Here is a 26,177-nt window from a genome sequence, read left to right on the forward strand (position 1 = left end):
CGAAGTAGTCGCGGAACAGGCACCGTTAAATTAACATCCCCCCGTGTAGCTTTCATGTTCACTCCGGGGCTGCGGGTAATGTGTACAAACGCAGCGCGCCCCGTGTGATTGACACCGCCAACCCTGCGAGGTGACACGGTGCGGCTCGTTCCCCCTGACAACGCTTTGTATTTCTTCTCCGGTGCAAGGAGGGGCGAGTAGGATACATGTCCTGGTCTGCTGGGCCGCGGTGAGAGGAGAGGAGAGGCGGTCGTAGCAGTTTGTTAATAATGATGTGTCTCGCGCAGCTCAGGCTGTCTACATAACGCATTCTAAATGTGTTCCTTCGTGACAGCTCGCGCTGCAAACTAAAAGGCCATTTAAAGCTGTCACGAGCTGACAGCCATTACCCTCGCATTTACATTGCTCTTAGCGCGCGCGTTGTCAGGGAGAGGCGCGTGGCTCCCCAACTCCTACCTGGTTGCTGCGCGTGGAGAGAACGGCGGTGCCTAATTATCTACACCTCTCTGTGTCGGATGAAACAAAAAAGCGATTCTATTTTCGGACTGATGTATTCTGATGTCTGTGTCTGTGTGTGTGTGTGTCTCTCTCTCTAACCCTCAGTGTGATTTTTTCTTCTCTCTCTCTCTCTCTCTCTCTCTCTCTCTCTCTCTCTCTCTCTCTCTCTCTCTCTCTCTCTCTCTCTCTCTCTCTCTCTCTCTCTCTCTCTCTCTCTCTCTCTCTCTCTCTCTCTCATTCTGTTTGTTTGTCGGCTCCTCTCACTGCGCCTTTCCACCCACTCCCTCCCGGCGCGTTTGATTCCCGCCGTCGTTAAATGAGACTTAAATTAATACAGACAATGGGGAAAGTTTCCTCTCCCGAAAACCTTTTCATCTATTCTGATTGTTATTCGAAACTGAAGACGGTGAAACATTCCTTCGTTTGTGTTATGGGCCTCACGTCATTAGGAGAGATACATGAGATCCGCGCTCATCCCGACCTGCGACGCTGTCCGGATGGGTTAGGATCAAGCGCTGCCTTTGGAGTGTTCAAACACTTATGATTAGGGCGGCTAAACCTGATGAAAGTATAGCTGGTGTTGTATCGACGCTTGCCTGCCCTGACGCAAGGATGAACCAGCGAATGTCATATAGGCTAAGTCATGCAGAAAGTCACTGTTTCTTAAGATACGTTTTTTGTTTTTTTGTGTATGTATGTGTTGGTGTGTGAGTGTGCATGTGTGTGTGCATGCGTGAACGACATACATGTGTGTTTGCATGTGTTTATTGTTTGAGGGAGATTTTGTGTGTGTATGCAAGTGCGTTTTAGTGTTGTAGTGTATGTGTGTGAGAGAGATTTTGCATGTGTGCGTGAGTGCGTTCCTGTGTTTGTGTGTGTGTATTGACTGATGACATGATGGTGCCATTGTTTGTAAGCCACCTGCTAACCCTGAAGAGAGAAGTGATTATCCCTGGTGAGCCCAGACCTCCAGCCTCACCTCAGCCTCCCCTCACCCTCCGGAACATTCCAGGTTCATGTAAACATTTGTACACAGCCAGGCTGCGAAAACAACAACACAGACGCTCTTCACCGTGCTCTTCTAACTCTCTTCAACGAGGCGCTGCTACTCGAGCTAAACTGTGTAAATAAACCAGCAGAGAGCTCGTAGACGACACACACACACACACACACACATAGGAATACACAAGCCCACTCGTCTACTCTCTCTTTTACTCTCTCAGGCTCTCACTCCCCGGTCTTTCTCCCTGCCTCCCTTCGTCCCTCCCTCCATCCCTCCATCCATCTTTCCATCCCTCCATCCATCACCCCAACACAGTGTGTGTTCGTAGCTCCAGAGGAATGACTAGAGAAAGCAGAAGAAGAGAAGAAGAGAGTAATTAAGGGAGATATGAATGCATCACACCCCGGCCCTTATCCATCTCCAGCTCCAGTGTGGGCTGAGGGCCGTGGGTGCGCTGGGTTGGGACGCGGGGCATGCGGCCTGCGAGGTGTTTCTCATCTGTCTGGGGCTAGAGGATAAATGATGGTGGAGGAGGAGACAGCAGGAGGAGCCCCCCTCATCCATCATCTCAGGGAATGCTGAGCCAAGCTGCAACTGCACACACACACACACACAGACACACACACACACAGACACACACACGTTATTCAAAGACATGGGTAGTCCACTCTTTATATTCATTTTATAGGACGGACAGAGACACAGAGAAAGAGGAACAGAGAGAAGACGTGAGAGACAGAGAGAAACAGAAAAACAAAGAAAAACAAAGATAAAGGGAATAGCTAGTGAGTGGTGAGAAGAGGGAGTTGTATAGAGAGAGTAAATGTAGAGGGTGGAGTCTGGGTGAGGGGTGCTAGATAGTTTGAAGGTGGGGTGGTTAGCTTGGGAGGGTATTTATCTCTCTATAATGACCTATAATAACTGTATTAGCCCCAGGAGGACATGGGGTTGTGCTCCGCTAGACCCTAATGGAGGTCTGGAGGGGATTGTGGGTAATTTCCCCCTGATTGCTCCTGCTTTATACTGCAGGGCTGGGGTCAAACATGCTGCTCTACATCAGAGGGAAGCAGGATGTGACCCGGGATTGAAACCCCATTGGGTGGGCACACAGACAGACAGACAGAGAGGTAGACAGGCAGACAGACAGACAGACAGACAGACAGGCAGGCAGGCAGGCAGGCACAGACAGACAGACAGACAGACAGACAGACAGACAGACAGACAGACCGAGAGGTAGGCAGACAGGTAGGCAGGCAGGCAGGCAGGCAGGCACAGACAGACAGACAGAGAGGTAGGCAGACAGGTCGGGAGGCAGGCGGACAGGCACAGACAGACAGAGAGTTAGGCAGACAAGTAGGCAGGTAGGCAGAAAGGCAGACAGACAGATTTCTGTGTGTGTGCAGCTGATGTACGTAGACTATAGTGGGTTCATGGGAAGGACAGAACACACACATGCACATACACTCTCTCTACACAAACCTGCAGCATATACTTCACGGGTGGCTTGGAACAGGAAATCACTCCCGTCTTATTTTGACAAACTTCTAATGGCCTTACACTAACCCTAACCTTACCCCTGCATTGCCCCATCCTCCATCTAGCCCAGTGTAGCTACTGTAGCACTCTGATCTAAACAGTCTAACTAGTTTGGCAATTCTAACATTACACTTGGTTTGATTGTGTCAATATTGAAAGGATGGAGAAAGAGATGGAAGAAGAGATGGAGAGATGGAGGTCTGGAGAGAAGGAGATGTAATGGAGGAATTGAGATTGGTGCAGGAATGGAAGTACGGGTGGTAGGAGAGATGGAGGGAGAGATGGAGTTCTGGAGGGGGAGATGGACAGATGGGAAGAGGGGAGATGGAAGGAGATATAGACAGATGGAGGGATGGAGGGAGAGATGGAGGGAGATATAGACAGATGGAGGGATGGAGGGAGAGATGGATAGAGTAGGTAAATGAGAACCAGGTCTTTGGTTGTAACACGGATACAATTACCGTAGATTAGAGGGAAATTACTTCCACATGAAGCCAATGAGAGCTGGATCGCTATTGTAGTTTGTGTGTCGTGTGTGTGTGTGTGTGTACTTAGGTGCTGTCCTCTGCAACACCACCAACACCATCACTGGAGGGTGGAAGGGAAGAGGCCAGGCATAAACTAGAGGTTTGGGTAGCTCTGTGTGTGTGTGTTTGTTTATCTGGATGTGTTTGCTACCTAACTCTTTAAGTGTATGTACCTTTGTATGTGTAGGTTTGATAGATATTGACTATAGATGATGTAGATTAGATAGATAGATTGATTGAGAGATTGATAGATAGATAGATTGATTGAGAGATTGATAGATAGATAGACGGATAGATAGATAGATAGACAGATAGACAGTCAGACAGATAGACATATTTACATATTGACAGATATATTGATCACAGATTATGTTCCACACAGCCAGAAGTTGGAGAGGAGCCATGATCCATCCATCACTTCCTGACACAACCCACCAATCACACCCCAGGATGTAACCAGATGACCCGCCCCTTACCCCCCCAAAGCTCCGTCAGAGCCAGCCTTACATCCAGATGGTGATGCATGGAGAAATACTCTCACACACTTCTACTTTCTCTCTCTTCTGGTCTCTCCTCTGGTCTCTTTCTTCTCAGCTCTGTCTCTCCTCTGGTCTCTTTCTTCTCAGCTCTCTCTCTCCTTTGGTCTCTTTCTTCTCAGCTCTCTCTCTCCTTTGGTCTCTCCTCTGTTATCTCCTTTCTGGTATCTCTCAACTCTCTCTTTCCTCTGGTCTCTCTGGAATATCTCTCCTTAGCCCCCCCCCTCCCCCCACGATGTCCCCCAACATCCCCCCCCCCCTCTCAAAAAGCCTTCCCAACAGCACCGGGTGGATCAATGTTGATCCCTGTTCAACTCTAGCAAGAACTCTGATAGCATGTACAGTATGTGTGTGTGTGTGTGCGCGCGTTCAAAACGTGCAAACATATTGTACTCCCCATTCAAACCCACATCTCCTCACCCGTCTCACTCCCCCCTCCTTCTCACCCCTCCTGCTTTCTCCTCCAGAATCTCTCCTCTCCATTCCTACGGAAAACAATAATAATCCAAGTCCATAACTTTATACCATTTCTTTCCCAAACCAGAGAAGAAAATACAGAACTCCTCGTCCAGCATGGACCAGTTTGAGTCAACAGACATGACGTGTGGATTGATTGATAATGCCTTTGTAAATAACATTAACAGCTGGATGGATGAGGGAATGATTCAGGATGGACTTGGTGGAGATCTGGCAAGGAGTCATAATGATGCTGTGATAGTGTGTGTGTGTATGTGGGTGTGTGGGTGTTTTTTGTGTGGGTGAGGGTGGGTGTATGGGTGTGGGTGGTTTGTTGTGCATGCTTACATCATCCTCACCATAATTATAATATTAATCATCATGAGGGCAATAGAGATACACAGAAAGAAAGTGGAGATGGGTGTAGGAGGAAATAGGAAATCAAGGAAGAGCGGGGGAGAGAAATAGAGAACTTGAGAGAGTGATGAAGGAGAAGAAAAGGAGAGGGCCAGCACTCTGGGTCCAGCAGATGTTTATGAAACATAACTTTGAAATGCGCTTTAAATCCTCATGGCCTGTCACTTTCCACACTGTGCTGTGCAACACACACACACACATACACGGACACACACACACACATACACACACACACACACACACACACACACACACACACACACACACACACACACACACACACACACACACACACACACACACCTACACACACCTACACACAAACACAGACACACTCATGCACAGACATAAAACCCTGCACACACACAGTGAGATAATAACTACCATATGACTATCCAGTCTCTTGTTCTTCATTGGTGTAATGATATCTCCCAGTTTCCAAACTTTCATAAATGTGAAATATGCACCAAGGCCATGGTCCTTGTTTCCCCTAAACACCCCCTATAAAAACAACTGGTCTGGGAGACTATGTGAACAGAGCAGTGTGTGTGTGTTGGAAGGTGTGTGAATGTTGGAGGATGTGTGTGTGTGTGTGCAAAGGCAAAGGGGGTGGGAAAGGTGAATTACAGCACACGTCAATTAGAGAGATTGAGAGTGAGAGGAGTGATGAGTGTGGCCTGCTCCTTCCCCCTCAGTGTGGTGAAAAGATGGCCTGTGCCCCACTTCCCCCATCACCCCCCATCACCTCCCCCATCACCCCCCCCCCCCATCACCTCCACATCATCTCCCCCGCCTCACCCTTCTCTCCCCCTCTCTGCTGTGTCTTGGCAAGTTTTTGCAGTTCTTGGCTGCGAAAGTAAAAAAGTTAAGAAAACCAGTTTGATTTGCACTAGCATGCTGGTGTGTGCGTGCATGCATGCGTGTGTGTGTGTGTGAAGTGTGACCCTGACAATCCTACAGTGGACCTTCCTTGAACAGCATGTGACATTGTTGGTTGAGAAATACAAGTTTGCTGTAACTATCCCTGTGAGCAAACACTCCCTTTATACACCCAGTGTGTCTAAGCGAACATACATTGTTGGGACACACTCATTCAACCAGTGTTCTCCATGAGGGTCCCCAATTGCACCAGTTTGTGCACCTGTGTTCTCCTGACGAATAGGAGAGAACAGGGTTCTGCTACATCTTCTACTGGGTAGTTTCTAGCATATCAGAGGCTAGCTGACCAAAATGCTTCTACTGGGTACTGGCTAGCTTATTGGAGTCTAGTAGGCCAATACACTTCTACAGGTATTGACTAGTTTACATTTAGCAGACGCTCTTATCCAGAGCGACTTACAGTAAGTACAGGGACATTCCTCCGAGGCAAGTAGGGTGAAGTGCCTTGCCCAAAGACACAACGTCATTTGGCACAGCCGGGAATCAAACCAGTAACCTTCAGATTACTAGCCCGACTCCTTAACCGCTCAGCCACCTGACTCCCTACCTCCCTACCGACTAGTTGTTTGGAGGCTGGCATAAATGAGGGTAGTAGACAAGCAAATTGGAGGCTAGTTGTGCAGTTGTCTACTGGCTAGTAAGCTAGCAGGCTAACAAGCTAGTCCTAGTCACCCGTCGAGGTTGGGAGTCTGCAAGCGCTCAGTCAGAAGTCAGGAAGTGCTCAGACAGATGGCTTCTCTCGTTCCACAAGGTGAGCAGAAAATTGTTGGGGGATGAAACTTGATTTATACGTGTGCCCTTCTCTCCCCTGTGTCTCCCCTCTGATATGCAGGCTCCGCTCTGCTCAAGACCTCTACCCCAGCAGAAACACTACAGACGGGTATAAATGACCTGTAATTCTGCTGGTGTGTGTGTACTGGGGTGGGGGAGTTGTGTGTGGGGAAGGATATGTGTGTGATGGGAAGTTGTACGTGTGTGTGTCTGTGTGTGTATGTGAGAGAGAGAGACAGAGAGATAGAGAGAGAGAGAATGTGTGTGTGTATGTGTGTGTGTGTGTGTATGCCAAGTGTAGGCAGGGGGAGGAAGTAGCAAGGATCTAACAGGACTAGCTGTAATATGCCTACACACACACACACATACACAAAGACACACACATACAAACACACACACACTGATATTGATACTGATAGTAAGGGTGATACTGAGACATTGAGCTCATAACAGTTAAATATGATAGTAGTAAATTATTTCTAGACATTGGTATTGTAATATAATAAGAAGATGATGTGATTCTCCATCCAGGAAGCAGCTGGACACCTGATCAACGACAGTTATGGGAAGTGATGTCATCAGACAGGGTGTAATCACAGGGCCTTTCACAATACCAAGTACGGCAAGTTTGGACTGAGCAAGTTCGACTCGGGGAACAAACTTGAGAAGAAGAACTTGCAAGAACTTTTCCAGATATATGGACTGTACTTGGCTGGATGCAAGTCCACAAGAATTACGGAAAGTACAGACAAGAACACTGATGGAGAAATGCCTGTAAGGCTGGGTGTCAAACCTGCCCTCACCTCTCATATGCTAAAGTCTGGAGTTTCTAGATGGTCTCAACTTGATGGCTCTCACATCCCATTCAAGATTTGGTCTGATTGGTTGTCCTTTGTATAAAAGGAATTGTTATGCATTGTTCTGTGGATTCTTGATCTCCTGAGACCTTCTCCTCAATTCTCCTTGCTCAGCTCTTGCTGTCACTCTGATTTACAATAATCATGGTAGCGTAGGTAAGAGTTAACTTTCATGTTGTAACATGTTTGCCTTGAAATTCATTTCATTCATTTGCAATGTTATTACAGTTTTTCTCAATTGTTTACACACAAATACTGGTACTTGAGACACAATGACCACAACATGTAACTCATGCACCAACCCCATGAACCAATTCTGCTAAAATACAAGCACAATTCCTGCTTTACACTCAAATTGCAGTTCTAAAACACACTTTTTTCAAAACACTACACACAATTCTTTGCATTTGGCACAATTTTCATGAAGAAAATCTTTTGTTTTCACAAGGAACACACTGCCATTCAAATACGCACACTGACTCATTGCATGGACAAACACCTGTCACACAGTTTTACAATTAGCAATCAGAGCTTTAGCATAAAAGGGCAACAGGTGACCTCTTCTGTTTTTGAGCAATGGATGCCAACATTGGAAACAGAGGCAGAGGCAGAGGAGTGAGAGTAAGAGGAGGAGGACGGGGAGGACGAGGATGAGGAAGGCCAAGGACCATAATCTCTGATGAGATCCGAGCCGCTTTGGTTGACCATGTGGTCAACCATGGTCTAACAATGAGGGAGGCTGGGCAAAGAGTACAGCCAAATTTGAGCAGGTACACTGTAGCATCCATCATCCGGACTTTCCGAAATGAGAATAGGTAAGAAATCTACTCTCACTACAAAATTGAAGTAGGCCTACTGCATATCAATACAGTACTCAATGAGTACAGTAGTACAGTATTGCCTGTGGACTGTTCTGTATGACTGTAAAAATAAAGTATGTTTCAAGTATTTGGAAAATGTATTCCTACTTTGTATTCCTACACAGTATTTACAGTATTTTACTATTTGTTTGGCAGAACTGAAAGATTACCAACACAAGGTGGTCGGGAATGTCTTCTGTCTCCTGAACAGGAAACTGAAATCATGAACATGGTCCTAGAAAATAACGCCATAACATTACGGCAAATACAAAGAAAAATAATAATAATGTAACTGTATACACTATACAGTAAATGATTCCGTTGTTTTGTATGTAGACCACTGTATGTGCAACTTTGTGTTGGTTGGGATGTACACTGTGTACATTGTTTTTCTGGGAATAATACGTAAAACATATTTGTTACCGTGTATTTCTGTGTTCCGAGTATAAAAATAATATTTTCAAATATTTTACAACACACTTATGTATGTACTGTCTGTAGTAAGTGTAACACTGAACAAAAAAAAGGCCTAACTCACTATGATGAATGAAGAAGAAGTGTTGTCCATTCATCATAGTGTTTTACATTGAGCACATTAGTGTTCAAATGGTTCTTATAAATGTCTATTCATATGATGGTTTGTGTTTGTCATTTGAAAACAAAATACAATTTTGAGATTAAATAACATTGTTTTGAATGTTAAGTTTAATTTTGCAGGAGAAGTGAGGGGTTTTGCCCATTGTGTGTGTGTTTTTTTGATTTGTGTGTAGAGTTCTGAACGTATGAGGTATGCATTCAGAAAATGTGTGTAACCAATCGAGAAAAACTGTAAATGTATATTTCATTTAACCTTACTTCAACCATCCATTTTCTGATTTAACCCATAGAGTCAAATTCTATTTGTGTTGGCATTATTTGGTGATGCATGCTAATACACTGTTCAGTTTCCCATCTTCCTTTATACCATAGGGGAATTAGTCTTGGTTGTTTGGCCAATATTTAACCCCCTACAGCCCACAGCCTGTTTCCATGGAGGATAACATGTTAGGAGACTTCCTGACAGGGACTGATGATGTCATAGACAAGTCCCTGGTCCAGAAGAGAAGAGATGGTGAGAAGGTGAAGGGAGATCCAACACCCTCCCTCCCTCCCTCCCTCCTTCCCTCCCTCCCGCAATCTATCTATCTATCTCTCTCCCTCCTTCCTTCAACCCCCCTCTTCCTCCCTCTCTCCATCCTTCCTCCATCCCTCAACTGCCCCTCCTTCCTCCCTCCCTCCCTTGCTTTTCCCCCCATCCATCTATCCATCCTCCCTCCTCTTCTGTTCTCACCATTCATACAAGATCCAGTTACTTTCTTCCTCACCAGCTACAATGTCTCTCTTTCTTACACACACACACACACACACACACACACACATACACACACACACACACACACACACACACACCTACACACACATCCCAAATGTAAATGAAGGCAGACTTCTCAGGAGACTCAGGTTCCCCCTGACCCCTGACCCTGGGCTGCCCAGACACCCCTGAGTGGTCAGCCTCTGGGTGGGAGGTCCTGACCTTTGACCTTTAAGGAGCTCACTGTGACCTACTGCACCTGACGGCCACCATGAACACCACCACAGAGAGAGAGGGTGGGGGAGAGAGGGAGAGAGAGTGTGGGAGAGAGAGAGGAAGAGCGAGAGAGAAAGAGATAGAGGGAGAGAGAGATGGAGAGAGAGAGAGAGATAGAGGGAGAGGGAGATGGAGAGAGAGAGAGGGAGAGAGACATAGAGAGAGAGAGAGAGAGACATAGAGAGAGAGAGAGAGAGAGAGAGAGAGAGAGAGAGAGAGAGAGAGAGAGAGAGAGAGAGAGAGAGAGAGAGAGAGAGAGAGAGAGAGAGAGAGGGAGAGAGAGATGGAGAGAGAGAGAGAGAGGGAGAGAGTGACAGAGAGAATGAAGTGGAATTTAGACTCTTAGATAGAAGTAGATAGATGGACAGATACATAGGTAGATTGCTCGGCAAATGATTGCTGTAAAGTTGGAGTGCGTTCGAGTGTATGTGAGAGGTAGCAGTTAAAGGAAGAGTGTTTATGAGTGGCAAGGAATCAATTGAGAGTGAGTGTATGAGCGTGTGTGCGTGGCAGGTATGAATTGAGTATCTATGAGTGTGTGTGAGTGGCAGCAGTTAATTGTATCATTGTGCTAGTTAACCTGCAGCCACGGTAGTACCAGGTCAACACTGCACTGCTTTAAATCACACAAACACACTCTCTCTCACACACACACTCTCTCTCACACACACTCTCTCTCACACAGACACTCTCTCACACACACACACTCTCTCTCACACACACAAATCCACACCAAAGATCTCGCTGATTGCTAAATTATTGTCTCACTTAGACATCTATCCATCAGTCCCACCCCTGCATTTAAGAGAAGAGAGGACCCTTCCATTACACGCACGCACACACACACGCATACACACACACACACACACACACACACACACACATGCACGCACGCACACACACACACACACACACACACACACACACACACACACACACACATACATACACTTTCTCTGGCTGCATTACAACATGAGGGAGGAGGGGGGGGTTGTCTAGTGGGGTTAAGTGCACTTTTGGGGACCATGGAGGAGAGAGAGGGATGGGAGAGGAGGGGGGAGAAAGTGGTGAAGGCAAATAAAAGAATGAGAGGATGGGAGAAGAGGGGAGGGGTGTCAAATAGGAAGAGGAGAGAAAAAGACCTAGAAATAGACAGAAAGCAAGAGAGATGGGTCCATTAGCTAATGGATGTCTTCAGTCTCGCAACCGTTTTTTGGTGTGTGTGGAAGAAAGAAATCAATGCCCAAGCAAGGTGTGACATTTGTGTATGTTCTGGAAGCGAGTTGATAGTGTACGTGTGTGTGTTCTCAAGATGCATTTATAGTGTATGTATGTATGTGTTATGTGTTCTGTAGGTGAGTTTATAATGTGTTTCTGTGAATGTTTTGTCCCAGACTTTGTCTGAAAAATGATTTATATAATTTAGGCAGGAGAGAGAAAGCGTGTGTGTCATGGGATTGAAACTAATTGGTGTCAATAAGACATCTGTGACTCCTTTTTGATTAGGCCTTGAGGCTAGGAATTGGAAAGTAGAAGGATACACACACACACGCATACACACACACGCATACACACACAAGCAGACACCACCCACACACAATCCCCACACACATTCACACACACACACACACACACACACACACACACACACACACACACACACACACACACACACACACACACACACACACGCACACACACTCTCTCTTGGTGCCTGAGGCTGTCCAGGTCGATACCCGAGGCAGGCCACATCTGCCTCATTAGAAACTTCCTCAGGGCACCATTGTTTATCATCACACACTTAGTCTGATGTGTGTGTGTGAGCATGCTTGGTGTTTGTGAGTCTGAGACTGTGTGGTGTTTTCCAAGTGGGTTTGTTTGGTGTTTTTCTGTATGTATAGTATGTGGGCTGTATGTAAGTATGTGTGTGTGTATGCATGTGTGTGTGTGTGACTTTGCACAGGGTGGGATGATGTGGGAGACAGCAAACTGCAGCATGAAAATACCCCAAAATCACATATGCACACTTCGGTTCAGAGAGTGTGTGTGCGTGTGGGTGTGAGTTGACAGCACGAGAAAGACAACACACCAGCGTTTTCACAGACGAGATGGAACTTTAATTAAATATAGTGAAAGTTGAAAAGTGTTTTTTACATCTTCAAAGTTCATCAAAAATGAGCATCTTTACAGTAGTTTGATTCTCCCTCTGTGTCCTTGTTATATACTCATATATATATGCTGCTTTAGGGCTGGTCCAATGCCAGGAATGGGGGGAGGGGGGCAGAGTCGGGCGTGGGGGTGAGGGTTGGCAGAGGGAGAAGATTGTTCTTATTGACCAAATGACTGTGTGTAGTATCTGCCATCATCATCATCATCATCATCATCATCATTATTATCCTCTTCATCATCATCATCATCATCATGGTTACAAGTGCATGTGTACACAGACTCACCAATCTCAGTGAAGTCATCATCCTTCAGCAATTAAATAAAACACTCACCACATCCTCTTTAAGAGAACTGATGGTGGTGCACACACACACCCACACATGCACACACACGCACATACAAGATGACAAAGAGTGGTCATATGACCCTTATCAAAGAAAATGTCTCAATTCTGTGTTGGAGGGAGAAAGAGTGAAAGAGAGAGATTGAGATAGAGAGATAGAGATAGAGAGACAGTGTGTGAGAGAGACAGAGAGAGATTTCTCTACATCAAACTCAGATGTGTATTGGATGTATCTATATATATTTAGTGTGTAGAGACCTCCAGAGTAAAGTCTGCCTGCCTGTCTGTCTGTCTGTCTATCTGAGGATGAGTGTGTGTTAAGGCATTCAGAAGTCTCGTTCAGTCGATGCGTCTGTGTTTGTTTCAAATCCTAGATAAATAAAGCAAGGGTGGAGGGAGAAAAAGAGGAGGTAAAGAGATGAGGGGATGACTGGCAAGGGGAGATGAAAGCAAACTGTGATAGAAAATAAAAAGTATTTTCATATTTTTTGACAAATTGTTCTTCCTGCTTTCACTCTCTTTAAGCGTGTTAAAGATCTCATGCATATTGTTTGTTTAAAACAGCTTCACTTCTTCAGAAAACGCAAAGCAAAATAAAAAGATATTCATATGATATACTTATACATAATTTAAAAATCTTTAGAACTAAATACTACAAGAATAATATGACGTTTTTACCATGTGATAAAAAATAAAAATAATGAACAAAAAACAAGAAACATTTTAATTAACTTACAAATGATACAAAAATAGACAATGGCTTTTTTTAGGCGGGTGGAATTATTAAATGGAAATATGGCTTCATTGAACAATTATAAAAAACATGAATGACGTGAAATGTAACAAAATAACATTTAAACACAAGACAACAGCATGATGTCACAGGTCTGCTCTAAGCTGCAGGTACAGACACTCCCACACACAAGGAGAGACAGAGGGAGGGAGGGAGAGGGAGAGAGGGGAAAAGATAGGAAGAGAGAGAGCAAGAGATAGTGAGAGAGAGGGAGTGAAAAAGTGGACGTGTTATTCCACCTGTCTGTAGCAGTATTTATGTGGATAGGCCAACTTCAGAGGTAACTGGTTAGACTTCAGGTGTGCTTGATTCACCTCAGACCTCGGCGCTGTTCCATTGGTTTCACTGTACGGGGTGTCCTAAATATTGAATTCAAGCACACCAGAAGTGTCTTCCACTATCTGATAATTGTATTTGATACTAAATGTATTTTAATCACTACACACATTTCCATGTAATGGACTGAACTAATTACAGCTCAAACCGAATGGTTTCAGTTGTGTTTTTGTACAGTGTGGAACCATTTAGTTTAAGATTGATTATCTAAATCTGTTTGTCCCGTAAACAAGAATGTGCCTGTGTCTCCGGCAGGGAGAGGGATGTGTTGGTGAGCAGCACTGGACTGATCTACGCACAAGCTGCCTTAAGACTTTATGTTAATGGTTAAATAGGAGACAAAATGATGACTTTGGCAAAAAGAATCTATGGGAAAATCACAACAAACTCATTGCTATGTACAAAACACTATCGCACGCACACAAAATTAAATGCTTGATTCAAACTCAGAGATTTGCTGAACACATCCCTGGAGTAGTACATTGCTGGCTATCCAATGTCCACCTTTACAGCGCTTGTGATGAGAAATGTCGCTCCATTGGCTAGTTTGACTTCCTGTTTGGTGACTTGGTGGAATATACAAACACATTCTGAATGGCCGACACGTCGTCATCATCATCATCATCATCATCATCATCATCATCATCATCATCATCACTGTCTTCATCTTCATCACAGTTTCACATGAAATAACACAAAGAAATGCAAACCTAGTAATTCATTTGTTTTAAAAACATACAAAAACAACAACAAAAACTTCTGTGAAATGGCACCTTCCTTCCTTCAAAAAATGTTTTCCTTCAAAATGGCATCTGAGTTGCAGGAAGGAGTGTCTGTAGGGGATTGGCTAGGCCTCCACTGCATCCATGGTTACACAGCTAAGGTGGCACTTGGTTGGCATGTGAAAAGGGTTCTGATTAGCCAAATGGTCACCAGCAGAGCATTCGAAGTCATTCTCCGTCAAGTCAGGTGTGTGTCCCTGTGAGCTTGGGGGCGGGATTTGATGGGGGCGGGGTTTAGGGTTGTAGCCTCCTCCATTCATCTTTCTGTTAAAGGAGGAAATGAATCCCTCCATCTGTTTGATTGGCCAGCATGGGGTCTGGGTGTCAGGTCTGTTTCACTGCCTCTTCACCTTTAACTCCTGTCTTTCCTTCACTTAAACGTCTCTCTATTCTTCTGGTTTCCACTCAGAAATAGAGAATTCCCTTTAGCGAGTCTCTGTGATGTATATTACACTTTAAACATGGGCGTCGTCACTCAAAGTTTGCACAAAACAAATTGAATAATCAATAAATCCATCACACACACACACACACAAAAAACAACAAAGCAAAAAGGCAATGGAGTGAATCTTCTCCCAAACAAAAATAAATAGACTGTTTCCCCTTGGTGGAGACTGGGGGCTTTTGGGTAATATTTCCCTCTACAAAATCATCAGTGAGTATTTGTACAAATTGAAAACGAGTTGTTGCAAATGCACAGTTTTTTGTTTCTTGAGTTTTTTTTCCATATTCATTTATTTTGTTCAAATGTGATTCCTTGTAAAAAGCGCCTGAGTTTCTGGATCTGTCTTCATTGTAGGACTGGAGGTTCCAGCCCCAAACCGGAGCCTTAACTACACACTGAGATCCATGCTGGGTGTGTGTGTGTTCTTCCCCTCTCACACATACACACGCACAGACACACACACACACATACACCACACACACACGTACACACGCATCGCTTACATGGGAGGAACGATCATTCCAGGGATCACTGTTCGGTGAAAGGAGAGAGAAGGAGAGAGAGAGAAAGGGAGAAGAGAAAAGAAAATCATCAGTTGATACATTGGTGTTCAAAGTTTTCTTCACACAATGTGTCCTTAAACAGAGCAATGTGTTCTCACATCTGGCTGACTAGCTGTGGCCTGGGATTCAAACGACGTTTCAAATAGAGGATAAATCTTCCCAACGTTTCAACATCCAAGCCAGGCGGGCAAAAACAGAACTGTTGACACACTCTATTAGATGTGTAAAAGCCTGTCTTAATTGTAGCACACTCTCAACCATCTCTCACTGTGTGTATGCGTGTGTGTGTGTGTGTGCATATGAATAATGAATAATTCCTTCGTGCGTGTTCAAAAGTGGGACTGTCTGTACACACATGAGGATGGTTATCTATGTTGTGAACACACCCCAGGATAGTGGTGCATTGATGACAGACACAAATAGGCACACACCCAAACACACACACACATAAACACACATACTGCACACAACACACGCACACATACACCACACACACACACAATCACACATACTGTACACACACACACACACACACACGCACACACACACACACACACACACACACACACACACACTCAAGCTTTATGTCTCTCATCTACTGGCAAACTACTAACAAATAACATGTGGTGTGGGTGAGAGTGTGAAATGTTTCATTGCAGAAAATTATGATGAGGATGATGAAGGGGTTTGGGGTCAGGCATTGATCTGTAGGGATGCTGGGTTAGGAAGTTGGGTTGCTAGAAGGGTGGCTAGGAGAGGGGATAGGGGAGCTAGGAGAGGGTGTAGGTACAGTAGAGTTGCTGGGAGAGGGTGTAGGTACAGTAGGGTAGCTAGGAGAGGGTGTAGGTACAGTAGGGTTGCTGGGAGAGGGTGTAGGTACAGTAGGGGAGCTAGGAGAGGGTGTAGGTACAGTAGGGTTGCTGGGAGGGTAGCTAGCAGAGGTTGTAGGTACAGGATGGTTGCTAAGAAGGTAGCTCGAAGATAGGAGGTTGCTGATATATTCAGATCTCTTGAAGGTGGTTGAAGATGCTGACAAACAAACAAACAGACACACACACACACTTTCACATCTGTGCACCTACACACACATTCACATATTTCCTTTCTTTTTACGGTGGTAAAATATATAAAGTAACGTTTCTTGAATCAATATGTTGGGCAACTCATCTGAGAGTTCTCCGATTTTAAAGCTGAGATCAGAAACAGTCAGATTCATCTGGAGATATGTGTGTGCATGCGTGTGTGCCTCCGCGTGTGTGTGTCTGTGTGTATTCATGTACGTGTGTGTGTTGCACAGGTTTACATGAGTGGGTGAGATAGTTTTCCACACACCGTCTCACTGACAGAACATCATGTATGACAGGCTCGCTACCTACCCTACTGCTTTCATCTCTCTCTCACACACACACACACACACTTTCACTGTGAAGTGCAGTGCAGTAGGTAGGTGTGTGACAGAGTAATGAGTACCAGTATGGATTGTCAACAGCTGTCATAGTTGATCACATCCCAACAGCAAGAAGAAGAGGGATGGTCAGAGAGAGAGAGAGAGAGGAGAGAAAAAAGGAAGGAGAGAGGGGAGGAGATATATAGAGAGACTAAGAAAATTGTTATTGGGAGTTAAGTGTGTGTGTGTGCGTGCTGGTGTGTGTGTGACAGAGTGAATAGAGAAACTGCTTCAGTTAGTGAGTCTGTGGTGTTTGTGAAAGACAAAGTGCATTCATGGTTCAGTGGAGGGTTTGTAATAGAAAATGCATTTCTCAGACAGGAAATTATACACTATGACAATCAATACTACTTCCTGTGGAATGGCAGGTTCGAAAGGAGGGAGGGTTGAGTGCAAGAATGGACAGATGAGGAGGGTTGAGTGTAAGAATGGAGGGATGAGTGTTGGAGTGGAGGGATGAGGAGGGATGAGAGGAGGAATGGAGGGATGAGAGGAATTTGTAACATACTTCAAGAGAAGGCCAGTCCCTGCAGAGAACTGCTTGTAGAGTACTTGCTAGCGTCCACATAAGACTGGTCTGAGAGATGGAGAAAGGGAGGGAAGGAGGGAGAGAGAGAGAGAGAGAGAGAGAGAGGGAAAGAGAAATGAGCAGGAAAAGAGAAAGGGAAGAGAGGGGGAGGAATAGAGAGAGCATTGGGTTGTATGAGGAAAGGGTGGGAGAGGGAGAGGAGGGCCAGAGTGGAAAAAGGAGAAAACAGTTATTTTAAGAATACAGCAGGAGGAGATGTGACAGAGACTCTGATTGGAGGAGGATGGGCTGTGACAGATACCCTGATTGGAGGAGTTAGCAGGGCCTGAAACCAAAAGGGATGAGAGGACATATTAGAACACAGATCCCCTATTGGCCAGCTGGCGTATCACTCACCCTGGAGACTGTTGCCATTGGTGCTGGTGCAGGTGGGCGGGGGGGAGGTCTGGGGGCGGACAACAGGGGCGAAAGCGCTCTTCTGCTTGACGGCGGAGACCATGTTGGCCGGGGAGAAGGAGAAGATACCTGAGGAGGAGGAACAGTTGGAGGGGAGGGAGGTGGAGGAGGCCATAGTGGGACTGGAGGGGACGACTGGAGGAGGAGAGGAGGAATGGAGGAGAGGGGGCGGAGGAGGGGGGAGAATGGGGAGGAGAGGGTGGAAGAGAGGGGAAGAGGGGTTGGGGGGAGGAGGATGAGGAAGGGAGGAGAAAGGGGAGGAGGCGGGGGCGGGGAGAAGAATATGACAAAGGAAGAGGAAGAGGAGAGGAGGAGGGAGAGACAGAGACAGAGGGAGAGGTTTTTAATTTCTCCTGGGAGAATGTGGCGGTCACTGGAGCATAAAAAGAAAAACAAGCATTTAAACAAGAGAAAAAGAACAGCTCTATATCCAGGGAATTAAATTCCGGTGGATTTAAAGGATGAATAGGTATTGATCTGCCAGTTCACCTTGGAGAGCTCCCTGTTGTGGGTTAGCAACCACTAACAACAACCGAACGCTTTAGCGCACTTGAACACACACCTGATCTAGTCTAACTGGTCAGTCTTTATGATGAATGATTCATTTTGCTAACAGCTTCTGCCAAGCACAGCCAATTGGAACAAGGGCACGATCCATTCATCAAGACCCAACGAATCAATTAATGAAAATCGGAGTGGGAGAGGCAGGGCGGGTGGATTTATTGGTCATGTCTGATGGAGTGAGGCGGCATTCTAGAACACTTGTTAACGGCCGGAGGAGCAGAGGAGAGGTGGTTGCCCCTCCAATCAGGTTATCGATTTAATTAACGTTTTTTAATTCTCCTGCTTGTCTGGGTGGGCGGGGGGGGGGGGGGAGGGGGGCATGCGGTAAGGTGAGGAGGTTGGGGGAAAACAGCTTGCCAAACATCCAGAAAGATCACAGATGCAGCCTTCCTATAGATGGAAGGCTGGTAGGGCCACTTCCTGTCTGGCTGGTCATCAATGACGGCCCAGACAGAAAGTTCACTTCCTCCTCTCAGATCTCTGCACAACTTCAAATGCCACCCCCCCCCTCCCACCCCGCCCTCTCAAACTCCCTTCTCTCATGCCATAATAACACAAACAACAACAAAAACAAACAGGAACAAACTCTTCGTTTTATCTGCCTTCCTGTCTTCCTCCCAACCACTTCCTCTCTTCTTCTAATTGTTAAAGGAAGCTCATTAAAGAGCGAAGAGGAGGAGGGGAGGGTACAGAGAGAAGCTGTCACATGAAAGTCCGGCAGGTAGAGAAGAGGAGAGGAGGAGGAGAACAGAAGAGGAGTGTGCATGTTCACAGACAGTGGAGGGACAGACAGCCCCAGGGGGGAATCACCACAGAACTGATCTAAGGTCCTCCCTCTCTCTCTCTCTCTCTCTCTCTCTCTCTCTCTCTCTCTCTCTCTCTCTCTCATTCCATCTCTCTCTGTGTTTCCCTCCCGCCATCCCCCCATCCCCTCCTCCCCCCATTCCCCCCCCCCCCCTCCTTACTGGCGTAGGGAGAGTTGGCGGCGGAGCCATTCAGGAAGCCAGGCGAGGCCCCCAGGTTGTTCATGGGCGTGTTGGCGTAGCCGTTCACGCTGCTGTAGCTGCCCTGCTGGGGGGTGGAGCTGGGCACGTAACCGTGGGGAGACACACTGCTGGAGCTACGGCTGAACCTGGGGGGGGGGGAAGAGATAAAGAGAAAGAGGGAGAGAAAGGGAGATAGAGAGAGAGAGAGAGAGAGAGAGAGAGAGAGAGAGAGAGGAGGAGAGAGAGAGAGAGGAGAGAGAGAGAGAGAGAGAGAGAAAGGGAGAAAGGGAGAAAGGGGAGAAAGGGAGAAAGGGAGAAAGGGAGTGAAAGAAAGAGGGATAATGAGAGTGAAAGAAAGAGGGAGGGAGAGAGATGAAAAGAGAGGGAGATTGAAAGAGAGGGAGATAGAGAGTGACGGATGGAGGGAGAGTCAAAGGGAGAGAAAGCGAGAGAGCAAGAGGAAGATTGAGAGAGGTGAGAGAGTGACAGATATGGAGAGAGGGTGGAGAATGAGAAGAGGATCAGCTGTACTGACGAAGACATCTCCAACCTAGATCACAGGATCGCGTACAAAATGAATATCTTCAGGGATTCTCCGCTGCCTCACTCCCACATACAAGGCCCGCCCTCTCACCCTGATTGGCCTGTGGGGACTCGACACATTGACGGCCAGCTGTCCGGAGAAGGAGTTGACCGTCATCATGCCAGCGTGGACGGAGCTGTTGGAGAGTCCTGTCAGTTGGTTGTGGTTCTGGGTACATTGTAGAGAGCTTCAGCTATATCAGCAGCTCTCTTCAGAATGATCTCCTGTTGGGGGGGGAGGAGGACGTGAAAAAGAGAAGGGAGAGAGAGAAGGGAGACAGAGGGAGAGAAGGGAGAGAGAGAAGGGAGAGAGAGAAGGGAGAGAGAGGGAGAGAAGGGAGAGAGAGAAGGGAAGAGAGAGAAGGGAGAGAGCAGGGGGAGAGAGGGAGAGAGGAAGAGAAGGGAGAGAGAAGGAGAGTATGTGCTAGTTAGTTTACTAGCGTTCACACTTGAACATGCCACCACCCCCACCTCCCCCCTCTGTCTAGACAGTGTAGGTCGTAGTTGTGTTACCTGCTACTGGATGTCTACATTAGTCATGCAATGTCATATTTTAGTGATGTGACGTTATAGCATTAGTCATGTGGCGTTGACATGTGATGCTAGTAGTGTCAGGTGATGCTAGCACAAGTTAGCATGTTGGCTATTAGTTAGAGGAGGAATTATTCAAGAAGACATGTCCTATAAGTACAGGCCTGAATATATCAGCGGCTTAGCTATTAGTGTGTTTGTGTGTGTGTGTGGGGGGGGGGGCTGTGAGTGTGTGTGTGTGTGTGTGTGTGTGTAACTGACCTGGTTGTTATGGGGCATCCCATACAGTGCTTCTACAAGGTCTGCTGCCCTCTTCAGTATTACTTCCTGGTGAGGGGGGGGGGGGGGGGGGGTCAGGAGAGGGAGGAGGGTTAGAAGATAATCATATTTAAGTTCCTTTAAAGTTCCATTTACAGGCCTATGAGTTGTCACACACTGGCCTCTCCCCTCCCATCTTCACCTCTCTTCACCTCTCCTCTCCTTTCCTTTCCTCTCCTCTAACCTCAGTTTGGAACATGCCCTTAAGCATGTGCTGCTGATCATTATAGTGGTTTCTGTGTGTGTGTCTGTGTGTTTTGTATGTCTTCACTGTGTGTGTGCGTGGGTGTGTGTCCGTGTAATTGACTGTATGTGTCCCCTGTGTGTGTGTGCTCTGCAGCATATTGCCTCTCAGTCAGGGGGGGTGGAGGGTGGGGGGGTGGATGGGGTTGGGGGGGCGTAGCAGAACATTGGAAGGAGGTCAGAAAGCAATAAGCAGTTTAGTGTGGCTGTCCAAGGTGCTAAATTCACTCAATTATGGAGGCGCTGCCACTGTGTTAACCTCTCATTACTGCAGTGGTCCACGCAGAGGGAACACACACACACACACACGTGCATACACGCACACACACACACGCACACACGCACGCACACACAACACACACACACTCACATACAAGTATACACACTAACACACGTTCCAACCCTAACACAAAGAGAGAGGAGAGAACAGAGCTAACAGCTACACTCTTATCGAGTTTTCTCCAACCTTTTACTCAATCCTTTACTTCTCCTTTCTTCTCCTCCCTCTCCCTCTCCTAGCTCCCTTTCTCCTCCAACCTCTCTCCTCCCTCCTCCTCCCTCTCTCCCTCCCTGCTTCCCTGCTTCCCTCCCTCTCTCCCTTCCCTCCTCCTCCTCCCTCTCCTCCCTCCCACTCTCTTCCTTCCTTCCTTCCTCCTCTATCTCTCCTCCTCCCTCCCCCTCTTCCCTGTCTCCTCCCCCCTTTTCCTCCACCCTCCACGTGCTCCCTCCTCCTCCTCTCTCTCCTGTCTCTCTCTCCTCCCTCCCGCCTCCTCCGTCTCCTCCCTCTCTCAGTGCTTTTAATGGGTTAACTTATAGTTGCCTTAATCTCATCTGCTTGCATTAGCAGAAGGAGTGATTAGGGGTGAGGTCAGCCATGCTCAACACACTCACACACACACACGCACGCACACATGCACTACGCACTACACACACACACACTCACACACACACGCACGCACACACACATACACACACACACACGCACACACAACAGGCACAAATATACACTCAAACACAGACACACATAAACACACATGTACACTCCCAATGCACACACAGACACACCTACACACGCAAACCAGCCAGAGATGCACATAGGTAGCATGTTCATCCCATTTAGTCATTATCAGTGATCGTCTCCTAATGGTCTATTGCACACGGCCTTCATGTAGGGTCAACGTCCTATCCCTCGTAAGAACGCCACCGCAGTGATGTCATATCTCAGACAGACCCCTGGGTGCACTAATGCATGCTGGGATTTTGCCTTAGGAAGTGCTGTATCAGGTTTCTTGTCCTGTCATCTCTATTCCCTCTTCCTCTCTCTCTCTCTCTCTCTCTCTCTCTCTCTCTCTCTCTCTCTCTCTCTCACTCTCTCTCCATCTTACATTCACCCTCCCCGCTCATATCTCTCTTTCTACCTCTCTCTCCCCACACCTCTCTCTTTTCCTCTCTCTCTCCCCTCCCTCCATCTCTCTCCCTCTTCCCCTCTCTTCCCCTCTCTCCCTCTATCTTTTACTTCTCCTCTCTCCCTCTATCTGTTAGACATCTTTGTAGCCAGTGTTTCAGGTTACAAGGCCTGTTTCAGGTGCTGCAGGTATGGTGTATGAGTGGTGGGTCATGTACACAGTTCACAGTTTCCTGCTTAAAACACACTGTTCCTTCTTAAAACACACTGCTTTTTGCACTGCATTACAAAATTGTATCTTGTACATTTGTATTTTTTGTAATATTGGTATTTTTGTATTTTTATATCGTAAATTACGGCAACTTATATTTTATTTATTTTATTGTATATTTTATTTAATTCTAATTCCATTTACTACTGCTAGTTTATGTACCCTTAGTACAGATAGTCCACATATTTACATTTTAGGTCCCTATTTGTTTATTGTATGCTCCTTCCTGCCAAAGCAAATTCCTTGTCTGTGCAAACTTTCATGGCGAATAAATCCCATTCTGATTCTGATTCAGGAGAAGAGAAGATCATGCCTCTTGAAATATTTATTTGGGCAGCCCAAGTTGGCAATATGGAAGTCAAGGAAGAGTAGGCTCATGGGAGTGGGGTCACTCGATGCAAAGGCAGTTTTGCTGGGCTGGTCATGGCAAGGTTACGTATTGAGTTCTCATATTGTAAGCTGGTGGGAAAGAATGAGAGTTTGCTGATGTGTGGTGGGTGAGGGGTGCCTTGTGCACAGTGGATGTGGGAGGGGGGGGGGGGGGGTAGAGCTTAAGTTTAATGTAGGGAGGTTTTGTTTTTTAGGTTTGTCTGGAAATAAATTGAATGGGTTTTGTTTGAATAAGAGTAAGTAAGAGAAAAATGGCTTTTGTGGTATAACTGTTTGTTAGCTGGCAGTTTTGAATGCCCAATAAAGATATCTTTAAAGTCAAAGTCTCTCCCTCTATCACTCTCACTTCCTCTCTCTCCAATCCATCTCTCTCTTTCCCCTACTTCTCTTTGTATCCGTCTCTCCTTCTCACCTCTCTCTCTTTCTAGGTGGCTGACACCAGTAACAGCTACACACAGCAGACTATACTGCTTTTGTGAGAATGTGTGTGTGTGTATCTGTGTGAGAGAGAATGAGTGTGAGGGTATGTGTGTGTATAGCGCAATCCCGCTTACTCATTATTGGTGGCGTCAACTAATATACTGAAAATTCAGTGTAATCCGTGACATCATCATAGTGTGATGGGACAGGAGTATGACATCATCTTTGAGTGACTCACCACAGGAAAGTTACTACAACAGTCCTGAGGAGAACTCTCTCTCGCTTTCTCTCTCTCTCCACACACACATAACCACGCACACAGAAAAAACCCTTTAGACTTACCAGTGTGTGTGTACTGTCTGTGTGTACCGTCTGTGTGTACCTGGGGTTTCTGTGTGTCTGTGTGTAGTGTGTGCAAATAAACAACAACAACAGCAGTTGTGACATGTGGGGCCTTGTCTGGGGGGTCAAAGTTTGTTGCCGGGGGTTACAGATCGTCGTGGCAACCACAGACGGTGGAGCTTGACCATGGCCAACAGGGACCAGACTAACTACCTGGGGGGGGGGGGGGGGGGAGAAGGAGGAAGAGGAGGTGGAAAAAGGGAGAGAGGAGAGTGAGAGAGGAGGAAGAAAGGGGGAAGATGTGGAGGAGGGGAGCGAGGGCTGAAGACAAGAGGTTGGAAGCCAACTCTCTCTTCTGCTCTTACGGTCTCTTCCTCTCTCTCTTTGTTCCTCTCTTTATTGTAATTCTCCCTTGTCTTCCCTCTCTTTTTTCTCTCTTACTCTTAATGCTCACTGAGCAATTACAGCTTCTGTTTCCTCTTATAATCCCCTTACACGCACCAAAACACACACACACACACACACACCACTGCTCTAACCGTCCCTCTGTCTGTCTGTCTGTCTGTATGTATGTTGGGGTAGCACAGACATTCTGTACAGACTGTTCTCCTCTCCTCTCCTGTCTTACTCCTCTACTCTCCCCTCCTCTCCATTCTTTCCTCTCCTCCTTTCCTCTCTTCTCCTCATCCCTCCCGTGTTGCAGTTTAAAGGAAGACCGTCAACAAACAGTTATTACCTCAATAAAGAAAGAAATCGATAGAACCGGCATGAGCCAAGCTAGTGACATCAGCACTGTGAGTGTGCGGGAGTGTGCGCGAGTGCGTGTGTGCGTGTGTATCTGAGGAGACAGAGGCAAATCATTTCTCGGAATTGGACATTTTAGGGTGTGTAACAAGAAATGTTTCGATGTCAGCTGTGCCCGAGGAATCTCCACGCACACACGTGTCTCTCTGCCTCGGCTGTGACTCAATTATGGAGGCTGGCTGTAATAAAGTGTGGAGTGTGTGTTCGATCGGTTGGATGAGAAGTGTTTGTGAGAATGTGTGCGAGTGTGTGCGACTGTGTGTGAGTGTGTGTTTCGATCGACTGGGTGAGGGAGGCAGTACTGACCATAATGATGGATCACCTCTCCCTGTAGACACTCTTAAACAACACAAACACCCTCCCCTCCCTCCCCCCCTCTCTCTTTCATTTCCTCTCCATTCTTCTCATCCTCTCTTCTCTTTTACTCCTGTAGACTTGCTTGTTTCAGTCGAGAAGTGTTGACATGCCAGAGTGTAGTCTGTGGAATCAAACGCTATACACTCACAGACACACATATGGACTGTGTGTGTGTGTGTGCATTGTGTGTCGGATACCATTAAGGTGGAGATGAGTCAGTTTTCATCTCATCCTCTCGTGACTCACTTGCTCTCTCAGGAAATCAGACACCCCAGTGACATCATCAAGGTACGCCAGCCTCTGGCGCTGACATCATTTCCTGTCCCCTGACCCTCTCTGCTGAGGGTGTCACAGGGGACGCAGCTCTCCTACCGTCCGTCAGGGCTGCTCAGCATGTGTGTGTGCGTGTACAGTACATGCATGTATGTGTACGCACGCGTGTATGCGTGTATATAATAAAATGTGTAATATGTGTGAGTTGAATGCGTTTGTGTGATGGATGTGTACATTGCTTGCCGCTACTGTGACACTCTCCTTTCCCTGTCTCTCTCCTTTCGCTCTCTCTCCTTCCCCCATTTTCTCTCTCTCTCTCTCTCTCTCTCTCTCTCTCTCTCTCTCTCTCTCTCTCTCTCTCTCTCTCTTCTCTCTCTCTCTCATCTCTCTCTCTCTCTCTCTCTCTCTCTCTCTCTCTCTCATCTCTCTCTCTCTCTCTCTCTCTCTCTCTCTCTCTTGCCCGTTCACCATTAGATACAGGACTGCAGGTAGGACTTGTCAGTGAGTCCTTCAGGTAAGCACCTTCGTGTGTGCATGTATTTGACGGTGTGCATGTGTTTCTGTGTGTGAGCGCGTGTGAGTCAGTGTGTGTGTGTGCCTCCGAACACCAGCTGTCCCAGCTGGACATTGTAAACGATAAGATAAAAGGGGTGTGGGTGTGACTGTGTGTGTTCATTACTCCCCAAAGATCAATTACACCCTGAATCTTCACACTTCTCAGAGACCTACACACACACACACACAGAAGCAGAGGTTGTGTGTCTAGGTAACACAAAATGTGCATCGGCAGTTATGATGTCA

At 46.5% G+C, this 26,177-nt stretch overlaps 1 protein-coding gene across 1 annotated transcript in view; it reads right to left on the reverse strand.

The window, feature by feature from the left end:
• Positions 1–12,135: 12,135 nt before the first annotated feature.
• Positions 12,136–26,177, reverse strand: part of LOC134013575 (transcription factor COE1-A-like) — a 46,824-nt gene continuing 32,782 nt past the window's right edge. Inside the window, 6 exon segments of the mRNA XM_062453076.1 lie at positions 12,136–15,426; positions 17,831–18,025; positions 19,420–19,586; positions 20,067–20,193; positions 20,196–20,247; positions 20,815–21,007. Of these exon segments, the coding sequence (XP_062309060.1) occupies positions 15,395–15,426; positions 17,831–18,025; positions 19,420–19,586; positions 20,067–20,193; positions 20,196–20,247; positions 20,815–21,007 (766 nt within the window). The 3' untranslated portion in view covers positions 12,136–15,394.

The sequence above is a fragment of the Osmerus eperlanus genome, chromosome 27, assembly GCF_963692335.1.
Source record: "Osmerus eperlanus chromosome 27, fOsmEpe2.1, whole genome shotgun sequence".
In the NCBI taxonomy this organism is placed as follows: domain Eukaryota; kingdom Metazoa; phylum Chordata; class Actinopteri; order Osmeriformes; family Osmeridae; genus Osmerus; species Osmerus eperlanus.